Raw genomic sequence first — 14,069 nt, 5'->3', positions numbered from 1 at the left:
GGCTCTACCACCTTTACAAAATACTTATTTAATGAATGTTATGATCATTTTGTTTAATCATCCTACCTACCAAGTTGTTAAATGTATTGGAAGATTTTAGTTTTTATTTACTTTATAGTAAGCCTTTTATTTTCAGTGTAAATTTCAGACTAAAACAGAAATAATATGTATTTTGCATACAAGTAAAAAAATAGACTTTTTACAAATGTAAAGCTTTCTTTAAAATCTGTCTTATTTTGATAACAAAAGCTCATCTTTAAAAAAAATCATCATTAAAGAACAACTTTCATCAATTCAATTATCATTGGGTTTTCTGAAAGAGAATATAGCAATAAAAGGTATATATCTGAATATGCAGAATATGCAATATGCAGAATATGCAGAATAAATAATTTCATTTAAGGAATAAAAAGACATAAAAGAAGTCTAATTAAAATTATCAAAAAGATCCTAAGTAGGACATCAGAATTAATTTTAAAAATTAAATTTAGGCCCATATTTAACAACTATTAGTGGTGCCACTCACTGACTTTTAGAAATAAAAATGAAAAATCAATCCCCAACAAAATGTACAATTTTTATCCAGAAAATAAACTGTGTTTTCACTATAACTGAACACAACTATGGGTCTCATTTGTATTTTGGACCCATATCCTGACGAAGGCCAGAGCATCAGCATGAAATTGGACCAATTGCATTTCCAGCAGCTGGAGGGGTGTTCTTTAAGAGGATGACAGTCCATAAAAATAAGCCTTTTAAACTTCAGAGATCCATGAGCCCTATGTATGTACCCCATGCAATTCAATATACTTTATCATTAAGCAAAAAATCATAGGAGATTTTGCAACCAACAGTTCATATTGGTAAATTAGGAATGGTTTCTTTGAAACAAAAGTTAACCTTTATTTTTATAAAGCATAGGATACCATAAGTGCAGAGAAAAAAAAATGATGATAGAAATGTATATTTAGATTTTCTGAGATATAAATTAGATCTAAACCTTAGTGTAAGAAAGAAAAGCTTGTTCTTTAATGCCAAAGAATTTTATTGTAAAATTCATTCCTTTCTTGGTATAAAATATAGCTGGATATTTTTTTTTTCAGTGATGACAATTGCTAAGAAAAATATGGAAGATAGTGATAACAATAGAAGTTCTAATATCCAACTAGTGGAACAATGGATAGAGCACTGGACCTGAAGTCAGGAATATCTGAATACAAATTTGGCTTTATGCATTTACTAGCTATGTGACCCTGGGCAAGTCATTAACCTCAGTTTCCTTAATTGTAAAATGGGGATAATAATAGCACCTACTTCCCAGGATTGTTGTGAGGATCAAGTGAGATATTTGCAAAATATGCTTACCTTAGTTGGCACCTAGTAGCACTATATACATGCTTGTTTTCTTCCTTTCCCTCTATGTATGAGATCTCCACAGTGACTTTATTGACATGAATAATCATGAATGAGAAAAAATTATAATGGAGTCTCTCTGGAATGAAAAAGTCCAATACTCCTTCTGATGATTGTTTTCCTATGGTATCTTTCACAGGTCAGTGCAAATTAGTCTCTTTTTGTTACAATTTTAAAGCTACCAGATGATTTAAAAGTGTTTTAAAATGGGATTTGATGTCAAAATGAAGGGAGTTTTCTCAAAAAAACAAGTTTTCATCATGAAGCATAGGGATGGATATTTGAACATATTCCCCCATAATAAACATAAGACAAAGCAGAAGTTTCTTAAAAATACACATTCATCAGTTATGTTAAAAAACACTAAAGGGGATATATAGTATTTTAGCAAACCCACTGATCTATTCTAAAAGCCTTACAATACAGGAATACAAAATTACAAAACCTATATGGTAGAACATGAAGTTTTTGTGGTACACAGGCACTTTTTTTGTACAAACCAAACATAGTGCATTAATTTCCAACATTACCGGAATAACACAGTCCTGGGGACCCTCTAATCATCTTGACTATACCCCCCTCCTCAACATTTATTTAATTTATTTGTGATTACCTCTTATGAAAAAGAAAGCACAGATAATCCTCTATTCAAGAGTCTGGGAATGCCTTTATAATAGACTCATAAGCTGGCGGAGGAGTTTGTGTTGAAAGGCCAACACGAAGGCTATTATTAGACCAATGAAAGTCTGGGCGGCTCAAACTGTGTGTGGTATTGATAATGGGAGAGGTATTGGTGGAAGGAAGAGTCATTAGTTGACTGTCAGTTTCCACAGGTAATGGAGGACACTGTAAGAAAGGATGGAAAGTAGAAGCCCGGAAACTTGATTTTCTAGGAAAGGAATTGGCTTGTTCCAGGGAAGCTTGTCGCTGGAAGGTGAGGCTGGCCAAGCTGAGGTTGCTTCGACGTTCACAGCCACTGTGCCGATAAAATCCAGTCCTGTTGAGACTGTGGGAATAAGGTCTGGAACGACGACTTGAACTCCATCGGGAGATGGAGGCGCTGGCTCTTCGTCTAGACAGACAGACAAGCAATGCCCAGATGATACCTCCAATGACAAGCCCAATGGCCATGGATACTGTGAAGGACATTATAAGATCATCTAAAATAAAGAAAGTGTCAAAGTAATTATTTGAACATTCAACTAAAGAAAGTGGCAAAATACAAGGTTGTATATTATTCAGATGAATTTGGGAATTCATTATTCAATGGAATTACTCAAGTAAATAATGAATAATGGCCAAAGTAGATCCAATTATTAAAACAGTATAATACATAATGTAGTCCTTTAGTAGCCCTGAATATATTATTGATTGAGTTATTTTGGTTATCTGAAAGAACTTAAAAGCAAACATTTCTCATAGGGGCATAATAAATTTTGAACACTTTGTCAAAGGACTTAGTTGCAAGAGTCCAAGTATTTCCAGAACTTCTTTCTTTGGGAGATAATCCCCAAATAGACCAAATTGGAGGGCGGTAGTCAGGATAGAGAAATGATTCATTCAGGTGTACTTTTCTGCACCAGATACCAGAAGTACACAACTTCCAGCTGAAAAAGGCAGTTCCACAGTTAACAAATTTACAAAGACTCTCATTAAAACCTTTTTAAAAATTCTCCCATCCAATGAGACTCTTTTTTTTTCTTTTGATGCTTTGTAAGATACATAATTATGTTGAAGTTGATACTCCTTCCACTAACTCATATTACAAGCCCTCTATATTTCATGAGTTATGTCCAGGAAAATATCATTTGGTGACCAAGCTTCTGAATAGAAAGGAGTCAGTGACAGTGCTCGTGACTTTTCTCTGAGGACCAACCTCACTTAGCCACTTAGCTAGTCTGGTCCTTGGAGAAAAGTCACAGGGTCTGTCACTGACTTCTTTCTACTAGGAATTTACTGCCTCAGCTAGAAATAATCTTTTAATCTTAACTCTCACAAAACTTACTGGTTATGCCATTCATTTAGCATTTATATCTGGTGTTCAATTTATCTTCTCAATCAGATTATAAATTCTAATATTCTACGATTCAGAACATTAACAAATTAAACAAGCATAGTTATAGCTTCCTATCTTCTCTTCTTCCACTTGATAATCTTCAGCATCCAGGCACAAGAGCATTGGACTGGGATTCAAAAGACCTGGGTTCAAATCTTGGCTCTCCCATATACTGGCTGGTGAGCTTGGGCAAATCATTTAACTGGTTCCATTAGAAGATGATTTTAAGTGACCAGTGTTATGGGGCAGTTAATTTTGTATTAACCATACTTTAAATGTATGATTCATCAAATTACATTTCAAGGTTTTCCCATTTTAAAATGAGGTTGGTATATCAAATTGCTTACTATCTTAGGAAGGAAGGGAGGGAGAGGGGACCGAAGGGAGGGAAGGAGACAATTTGGAACTCAAAATTTTGTATTAAAAATTAATGTTAAAATCATCTTTATATGTAATTGGAAAATACTATTTAAAAGAAAAAATAAAATGTTTTGTTGGGCTATTGCTTATTAACAATGTTATTACAAAAATATTTTGCTAATACATTTTGTTTTGCTAACGCATTCATTATTTTTGGTAATGCATTCATTATTATTCCCACTACTAATGCTACCAAGGTACCATTTAAACTGTTGTATGATGTATTGAATAAAATTTGAGTAATCATTGACTTCATTATTGAGCAGTCAATGAACCCACAAGCAAGCAGTTGACAAGGATTCAAGGCTGTGTGATAAAGTGCGAAAGATACTAGACTTAAAGTCAATTATGACTTCAGACAACTAAAGTCACTTAATTTCTCTGGACTTTGATTTCATTATATATTTAAGAAATGAGGAAGTTGGGGCAGCTAGGTGGCACAGATAGATGATAGTGGATAGAGCTCTGGCCCTAGAGTCAGGAGGACCTGAGTTCAAATCCGGTCTTAGACACTTGACACTTACTAGCTGTGTGACCCCAGGCAAGTCACTTAACCCTGATCGCCTCACCAAAAAAAAAAAAAACAAAACATGTAAAAAAAGAGAAATGAGAAAGTTGTACTCACTGATCAGTAAGATCCTTTATAGCTCCACTTTTACAATCCTATTCCCTGGTAACATTCTTAATTTTTTGCTTCATTGGGATTATGCATTCCTGATATTCCTCAATTAAGTGTGTGACTATAAAGATGTGTTCTGCTATAGAAAATGATCTTCCTTTTTTTATCATCTTAGCAAGTTACCCTGATAGGTATATAGATCATTCTCATAAACATTTTTAAGGGATGGGAAAATAGATACAAGAGTTGGTAATTGCTAATGTCTTATTTGTCACTTTTTATTTGTAACTACCACCTGGGATTTTTTTTCCCCATTCTTTTGGAAACTACACATTTTTGTGATAGTTTGAAAAATGATCCTGAAATGCCTCTAAATATGTCTTGGGGGTGAGGTCCAGTTGCGTTTTCAAGCTTAATCTTAGTGCCATTGTCACATAACAGATGCTGAAGTGGTAGAATCTGAATGATCTTGATCCATTGATGAAGAAAATAGATCATCCATGCATTCATTTATCTATTTTCTTGTTCATTAATTTTTTTATTATTTGTTAATTTAGTGTTAACTTGTGATTTCATTGCTATAGGTAGTCCCTATATAGAAATAGTCCCGTATATAGGGGAGCTAGGTGGTCCAGTGAATAGAGTGCCTGGCCTGGAACCTGAGCTCAAATTTGGCCTCAGATACTTACTAACTGTGTGACCCTGGGCAAGTCACTTAACGCTGTTTGCCTCAGTTAGCTCATCTATAAAATGAGCTAGAGAAGCACATGGCCAACCACTACAGTATCTTTGCCCAGAAAACCCCAAATGGGGAACAACAACAAATATAGAAAATTCCATCTACTTATGCAGATATGCAGACCAGAAAATCTTTTGTAACTTATGGCCTTAAAGAGTTGTCTGTAGCAATGAGAAGCTGAATGCCTTGCCCAGCTAGTAGGTGCCAGAGGAGAGATTTGAAGGCAGGTCTTCTTTACAACATTAAGCCATCATTTTTAAGCCAAGATCTCAGCATTCTAAAGCTGGGTCTTCTAGAGATCTATTATTCTATTGTTCAAGTCTTTCTGTTTGATATGATATTTTTATATAGATATAGATCTTAACCTGTGATTTTATTGACATATGAAATTCCCAGCAAATTCCTTTTTTTACCAATATAAATGAACTGGACCACAGTCATTCAAACTGTGTATCAAAGATAGGACTTGAAATCGAGTCTTGCTAACTCTGATTTACTATAGGATGCTGCCTCACTGGTCTTCTAGTAAAAGAAATAAAAGCATTGATGAATTCCAACAAATCAATCAATAGCTATTTACTGAGCTCCTGTAAATTATAAGACACTATGCTAAGTTTTATGAAAACCAAGGAATATGAGTTTATATATCTAGAAGCATATACTTGTTATCTGAAAGACTTGTCAGAAGGATTGTCAGAAGGGAGTGAAGTAAATTGAATCATATTAAAAATATTTTTAAGATCCACAGGTGTTGCAAATTGCATGTGTTTTTGGACTTTTTCAGTGTATTGATCCTCTTTTTTTGGTCTTTAAAAGTATAATTTCTCATATGAGGTGGCTTTGGGAGGAAGCAGGGTAGTGATACTGGTGATAACTATGATGATATAAAAAACAGAAGATATCAATAAAAATTTAAAATTTTTGAAAATTATAGCCAAAAAAACTTTAAATTAACAGTGAAATTAAGGAGTAATAACCTGTCTCTCCCTCCATCACCCACAGAAAAAAGGTTGACCTTTGATCTTACAGTCCAAGACTGAGAATCTGTTTCTTCTTAAAAGAATAAAGGAAAAGGAATAAGGTATATTTTAACATTAAAAAATAAAGTTGGTGATATACAATAACTACAAGAAACAATCTAAAATTTTCATTGTTATTCAATGAAAAATATAAAATTTAATTAAAAAAGAATAGTCTAGTATATACTTTGACAGAAAAATAACCTTTATGTGGTACAGGATCAATGTCAAAAAGGAAAAAATGCTATAGCTTTGAGTGTCAATGGATGCATTGTTAAGAGAAGAGTTAGAAACTAACATCTTAATATTTATGAATATTATCTCATCATAGCATGTCCCAATAAAATTATTAAAAAATATGGAACTGACTAAACAATATAAAATACTTTAATTGTGTTGTTGTTATTTTAAAGACAAAAAGACTTGAAACATGAATATGTCTGGAAGCCTTTGACTTCAGATGGGTTGCAAAGAATTATGACATGCTTACAGGAATAAAAATTAGGAGAGATCTCCCTCTAGTGGCCAAAAGACTCATACCTCCCACATTTGAAAATAACTGCAATCTCGAGGATTTAAAAAATATTAATTTTTCTTTATTTTTATTAACCAAAATTTTCCCCTCTTCTAGACCTTGTTATTAAAACTAATAGTTCAGTGCTGCAATGGAGAGCACACCAGGTCTGAAATCAAGAAAATTCATTGTCTTGAGTTCAAATCTGGTCTCAGACACTCCCAGTTGTGTGACCCTAGGCAAGTCATTTAATCCTGTTTGCCACAGTTCGTCATCTCTAAAATGAGCTAAAGAAGGAAATAGCAAACCACTCCAATTATCTTTGCTGAGAAAACTCCAACTGGAGTCATGAAGAGTCATGAAGAGTCGGACACCACTGAAAAAAACCTGAACGATAAAATAATAATTCTTAATATTCATAAAGATCACTCACATTAATATCAAGATTTTTCAGTGCTTTCTAAATCATCAAAGGTTATATTCAACATTGTTTTAGTGTTATGTATGATTACTGGCCTCTGAATAAATGGAGTAGCCCTCACATAGAAGGATAAGAAAAGTAGTTCTGAGGTATAATCTCAAAAATGACAGAATGATATCTGTTCTAATCCAAGGCAAACTATTCAACCTCACAGTTATACAAATCTATGCTCCAATCACTGATGCTGAAGAGGCCAAAGTTGATCAGTTCTTTGAAGACCTACAACATCTTTTAGAAGTAACACCAAAAAAAGATGTCACCTTCATCATGGGGAATTGGAATGCTTCAGTGGGAAATCAAAAGATAATTGTAATAACAGGCAAGTTTAGCCTTGGGGTACAAAATGAAGGAAGGTAGAGACTACTAGAGTTTTGTGAAGATGATTCACTGGTCATAGCAAACATTCTTTTTCAACAACCTAAAACACAGCTCTATACATGGACATCACCAGATGGTCAATGTAGAAATCAGATTGATTATATACTCGCAGCCAAAGATGAAGCTATATACAGTCAGTTCTAACAAGATCTGGAGCAAACTGCGTCTCATACCATGAGCTTCTTATTGCAAAATTCAGACTTAACTGAAGAAAGTAGAGAAAACCATGTAGGTATAACCTAAATAACATCCCTTATGAATATGAAGGAAAAGTGACTAACAGATGTAAGGAATTAGATCTGATACAGTATCTGAAGAACTGTGGGTAGAGGTTTATAATAAATGTACAGGAGGCAGAAACAAAAAAAAAAAACATTCCAAAGAAAAAGAACAAGAAAGCAAAATGGCTGTCTGATGAGGCTTTACAAATAGCTGAAAAAAGAAGGAAAGGGAAAGGGAGAGTAGAAAGAGAAGATAAACCCAACTGAATGCAGAATTCCAGAGAATAGCAAGGAGAGATAAGGTTTTCTTAAATGAGCAATGCAAAGAAATAGAAGAAAAACAATAGAATGGGAAAAACAAGAGATCTCTTCAAGAAAATTCAAAATATCAAGGATACTTTTCATGCAAAAATGGGCATGATAAAAGGAAAAAATGATAGGGACATAAGAAACACAGGTGAGAAGAAAAAGAACTATTGAAGATAACCACACAATTGTGTGGCTACTGATCTAGAGGCAGAAATCCTGGAGAATGAAGTCAAGTGGGCTTTAGGAAACATTGATAACAATAAGGCTGGTGGAGGTAATGAAACTCCAGCTGAGCTATTTAAAATTCTAAAAGATGATGCTGTTAAAGTGTTGTACTTAATATTTCAGCAAATTTTGAAAAGTCAACAGTGGTCACTGGACTGTAAAAGATCAGTTTGTGTCCCAGTCCTAAAGAAGAGCAATGCCAAGGAATGTTCTAGGTATCAAACAAGTGTGCTCATTTCACACACCAGCAAGGTTATGCTTAAGATTCTGAAAGCTAGGCTTCAGCAATATGTGACCTGAGAATTAACAAAAGAGCAGGCTGGTTTTCAAAGAGATGGAGGAACTAGAAAAGCAATTGCCAGCATTCAATGGATTATGGAAAAAACAAAGGAGTTCCAGAAAAACATCTACTTCTGCCTCATTGACTGTACCAAAGCCTTTGACTGTGTGGATCACAACAGCATGTGGCATGTCCTCAGAAATGGGAGTACCAGATCATCTTACTTGTCTCCTGAGGAACTTTTATGTGGGTCAAGAAAAAACATTTAGAACTAAACATGGAACAACTGATTGGTTTAAGATTGAAAAGGGAGTATGACAAAGCTGTATATTGTCACCTTACCTATTTAACTTATATGCTGAGTACATCATGTAAAATGCCAGGCTGGATGAATCAAAAGCTGGAATTAAGATTGCCAGGAAAAAGTTGACAATTTCAGATATGCAGATGATACCATTCTGATGGCAGAAATTGAAGAGGAATTAAGAAGTCTCTTGATGAGAGTGAAAGAGGAGAGTGTGAAAGCTGGCTTGGAGCTTAAGATAAAAGAGCTAAGATCTTATCAATTGTTCCCATCACTTCCTGGCAAATAGAGAAGAAATGGAAGAAGTATCAGATTTTATATTGTTGAGCTCAAAGATTACTGCAGACCACGACTGCAGCCATGAAATTGAAAGATGCTTGCTACTTAGAAGGAAAACTATGGAAAATCTGGACAGTATACTAAAATGCAGAGACATCATCTTCTTGACAAAGGACTAAGCTACAGTTTTCTAGTAGCAATATATATCTGTGAGAGTTGGATTATAAAGAAAGCTGAGTGCCACAGAATCAACATTTTTGAATTATAATGCTGGAGAAGACTTTTGAGATTTCCTTGGACAGCAAGGAGATCAAATCAGTAAATACTTATAGAAATTAATTCAGACTATCTATTGGAAGGTAATACTAAAGCTAAAGCTTAAATACTTTGGTCACATAATGAGAAGATGGAAGTTATTGGAAAAGACCTTGATGTTGGGAAAAATTGAAAGCAAAAAGAAAAGGGGATGGCAGAGGATGAGATGGATAGATAGCATCACAAAAACAATAAACATGAACTCGAACAGACTTTGAGAGATAGAGGAGGACAGAAGGGCCTGGTATGCTAAGTTCCATGGGGTCACAAAGAGCTGATTGAATGACTGAAGAAAAACAACAACATATATTAATGGAGTCTTACTTTTCAAAATGTGATCTATAACTCTTGACTTCAAATAACAAAAAGTCTGCTGTAGCTACATTCACTTTGATTTTTAAAATTTCAAAACCCTTTAACATCTGTTTTCTTATCTTTACATCACAAAAAGTAAGTTAAGGAGTATATTGATTTCACAAAGAATGTTAATCTTTGCAGGAATTAAAGGATTTTATGTACCTAAAGACACACAGTGGGTGGGTGTGAGACCTAGGACTAAATCTAAATCTTCTGATTTCTTTTTCTCTTAGAATATATTGTCACACCCAGAGGAATGTGGGATATTCAGAGCCTTGACCTAGAAAATTGTCATAGTGTATGTTCATAGGAGGTACTATAGTTTGTCTCTGGGTAATCTTTATATCTACCGAAGTCATCAGCTTTTTTTCTCACTTTGAAGTTGCCTGTAGGTAGTAGAATAAAGGAGAGAGTTTCAAACCAAACAGTATATTCTGAAAAATCTAGAGTTATCTGTGTGGGTTTTTCCATGTCTATGCTTATCTGTGTTTCCCTGTGCTGTGTATGTCCCTTTGAGATTCTTGCATATCAGGCTATGTTACAAGTACCTGAGGTCTTAAGAACAGAGTAAATACCAAGGAGACCTGCCCATAAATCTGTGTCTCAAGGTCAAAGGACAACTGTATCCCTGATGAGACATTATGAGTTCTTTCTTATCTACAAGGTCTATGTCAGACAATTTACAGGACCTTAGCAATCAGCAGTTGTAGAACCCTTATATACAGAGGCCTACATAGGGAAGGGGTGAGCAGTGATGACAGGGAGAGGAAGGGAGGGCAAAGAGTCTGACTCATTAACTAGCAGTAAAACTATTGCACAAAAAAAATAGCAACTATTGCACTTATTGCTTTGGGGAAAAAAAAGTTCTGTTCCAAGTTCTGGGTGAATAATAAATTATAAAGACTTACATTTTCACCTTATAAAAGGGAAGATATAGATAGACTCAGGGTACAGATAGAGACATATTTTGGGGGACATTGAGTTAGAAGGAACTGATTCTGCTTGACTGTTTATTTCTTTTAAGAGTTTTGTTTTTCTTTCTTTTTGAGTGGGGGAAAGGTAGGTGAAAGGGAGGGAAAATAGATTTTGTTTACAAAAATGAAAATAATTTAAAAACTTAATTTCTTCTCAATATTATCATCACATGGTTTTGAGACATTTTGAACTGTGATTATCTATAATAAAGACTCTATACGGTCAACATTGGACCCATTGTGTGGAACAATCTTCAAAATGTGTGGATAACTTAATAATGAGTAAGAATAACTAAAGTAGTATGTCCATACATCGCTTACATCATTTACTCAGTATAATTCTGAGAAGGGAATTCATTTTCAGGTATAGGAAAAACATCCATTGTTTAAAGTTACAACATGTCATGTTCCCTATCAAAAAATTTTCAGTGGTTTTCTATTAATAACATTAACTACAGAGTAAGATCCAAACTCTTTAACACCTTCAAGGTCCCCCACATTATGACCCCAACCAGATTTAGATATGGAGTAAGGGGGAAAAAATCCCAATAATGAGATCTCTATGAAAGTGAGATGGACTGTGTTGGGGACTGGTAGCTTTCCTTTTACTAGAGATTTTTAATAAAAGGACAGATGAACACTTTTTAGATATTTTGTAGAAGAGATTTTTATTAAGGTATTGGTCAAAGAAGATAACTTTGGAGGTCCCTCAGACTGATACAGTATTCTATAAAACTGGAATACCCTTTTCATCCTTATCAACCACCATATGTATGTTTGGAACTATAACCAAATTTATCTGTCGGTTCCTTAGAGTTCCTCAGAGTTCCTCATTTCCATATGTTTTTTCTTGATCTTTCCATGTTTGCTCTTTTAACTTTCACGTGGAATGTTCTCTAACTGGACCTCTATCTGATGAAACCTCTTCAATCCCTCAAGACAACTTCCTCCAAGGTTCGACTACCACTTCCTCCATCAAACTTTCACTTCCTTCTGTTACTGGATGTGATGAATTCTCCCTCTCTCCTCTGAATCCCCATAATACCTTGTTTGTATCTCATTTATGCCTTTATATGCTGTCTTATGGTATAGGTATTGTACTTAGTTTACTCTTTTGTACAATAGTAAGCTCTCTATAGGCAGTAAATCTGTCTTATTCACTTTTGCATTCTTCATGGTGCCTGGTACACAATTCCTTGAAAACAGTGGATGACGAGGCTACCCCTTTAAAGAAGTCAATGATAAAAAACAAACAAACAAAAATTCAAATGAACCAAAATATTTTTAAGAGTGTGGTATCAAAAAACCAGAAACACAGGACATGCCTATTAATTGAGAAATGGCTAAAAGAGTTGTGGTACCTGAATGTAATGGCATATATCTGTGCAGTAAGAAATGATGAATGTGATGAATTCAAAGTATGAGAAGACTTACATAATTACAACAATGAAAATAGAAATAATAAAAACTAATCAAAACTGAATATGATAAAATTGTATGACTAAGCTTTTCCCCAAAGAAGATGTGAGAAAGTACCTTGCCCATTTTTTTTTTTACAGAGATAGGATACTACGGATGTGAAACATTTCATACAATCACTTTTTTCACATTAGTAGATTTTGCTGAATTGTTCTTTTTTCTTTTTAAAATGTTATTGAAATAAGGACTGTGTCCTTGGGATAGAAAAGGAGAAGGAATACATTGGGAAGTATAGGTGACATAACAATAAAAGAAATCCAAGGCAATTTAATAGTTAAAGAAAAATAGTGGATACCCAACAAATATTTGTTGAATCTAATTTTATTGTGTTTTTCTTAATGCACACATAGTATTTTATTTTATTTTTTTTTTTGCTGAATCTATGATTTCATTGGTAGAGGGAGGTTTTAGAAAGAACTTGTTTTACCTTTGACACAACTACTCTGCAATTTATAATCTTAAAGAGTTGTCTTGGGCTCTGAAAGGTAAGTGACTTGCCCAAGGTCATCCAGGCAGTTTGTATTCAAAGATGAAAGTTGAACCCAAGTCTTCTTGTCTCTGAGTCTACTAACTGAGGCTCTCAATTATATCCCTGCCACCTCATTTCCATACTCACATTGAAATGAATAGCAGTCTATATGTTGAATAGTTTAATATGAAAAGAGTGAATGCAGTAGAAAATATAAATTCCCATCATTTGATTTTGGAACCTTGTGTTATTATTACTCTTTGTTCCTCACAGGGAAGGAACTGTGCATTACATTCTGACATCATTTAAATTGGTATTGGGATTTAAGTTGAATGGAAGCTTTTGTTTCTGTAAATTGTTGATTCATCAACAGGGCATAAAACCTTAAAAATTGACAAGTGTGACTCAACAACTTTAATTGTGGGAAAGCTTCAGCTATTTTTAGTCGCCTGGGAAGACAACATCCTCAGAGCAAAAGTATAGAAATGCCAGGCGTAAATGCAAGCATTTCGAATGAACTGATTGTATCTGACAAATCATTTTGATCCTAACAGTAGTCAATAGGAGTAATATTCTGGTATGCTGAGCATGTGATGTCCCTGCTTATTACTGCACTGTGGAAGGAATCCTGGCTCATATCCTCTTAGGATATGATTAGCTAACTGTCCATGATAGAGAAACATAAAGAAATAGAGATAGAGATAAAAAGAAATGAGCTTTAGCAAAAAAATAGAATATACTGGTGAGGAAATATAGTAATGGTGCCTTGTCTCAGGAAACCTTGGAATTTCTGAATAAGACAATGCAATTATGCCAACATTATGATGGGCTTGAGCTAGTATTTTTTGGATAAAATATTTGACAATAAGATCATGTGATTTCTTTTTCATCTACTTACAGGGCCTTCTTGCACATAGTAGGTGCTTAAATATTTGTTGCATGGAATTCACTACACCTGTCTATGTGTGTGTGTATATCTACATATATGTATATCCATATTTGAGAGAGAATAACTTGGAGATAATCTATTTCCAATAGATAGATTGGAAATAGCTATATCTATATATTTCTCTCTAAGATTATTTCCAATTTATTCTTTTCTTCATACATAGAAGTTCTGCAAGGACAAAGCCTTTGTTTTGATTTTCTTTTTATCCTTAGAACCAGTACAATGCCTGGCACATAATACATGCTTAATAAGTGCTTGTTAACACTACT

General features: G+C 34.2%; 1 protein-coding gene across 1 annotated transcript in view; it reads right to left on the bottom strand.

Annotated features, from left to right (window-relative positions):
• Nucleotides 1-1,284: 1,284 nt before the first annotated feature.
• Nucleotides 1,285-14,069, bottom strand: part of LOC114031447 (myc target protein 1-like) — a 33,337-nt gene continuing 20,552 nt past the window's right edge. The window contains exon 2 of the mRNA XM_027846512.1: nucleotides 1,285-2,573. Within this exon, the coding sequence (XP_027702313.1) occupies nucleotides 2,062-2,573 (512 nt within the window). The 3' untranslated portion in view covers nucleotides 1,285-2,061. The remainder of the gene's footprint in view (nucleotides 2,574-14,069) is intronic.

This window comes from Vombatus ursinus, unplaced genomic scaffold (genome assembly GCF_900497805.2).
Source record: "Vombatus ursinus unplaced genomic scaffold, bare-nosed wombat genome assembly UNPS02015175.1, whole genome shotgun sequence".
Taxonomy (NCBI): domain Eukaryota; kingdom Metazoa; phylum Chordata; class Mammalia; order Diprotodontia; family Vombatidae; genus Vombatus; species Vombatus ursinus.
Note: the sequence above shows the minus strand (reverse complement) of the source record. Positions and strands in the feature narration are given on the sequence as shown.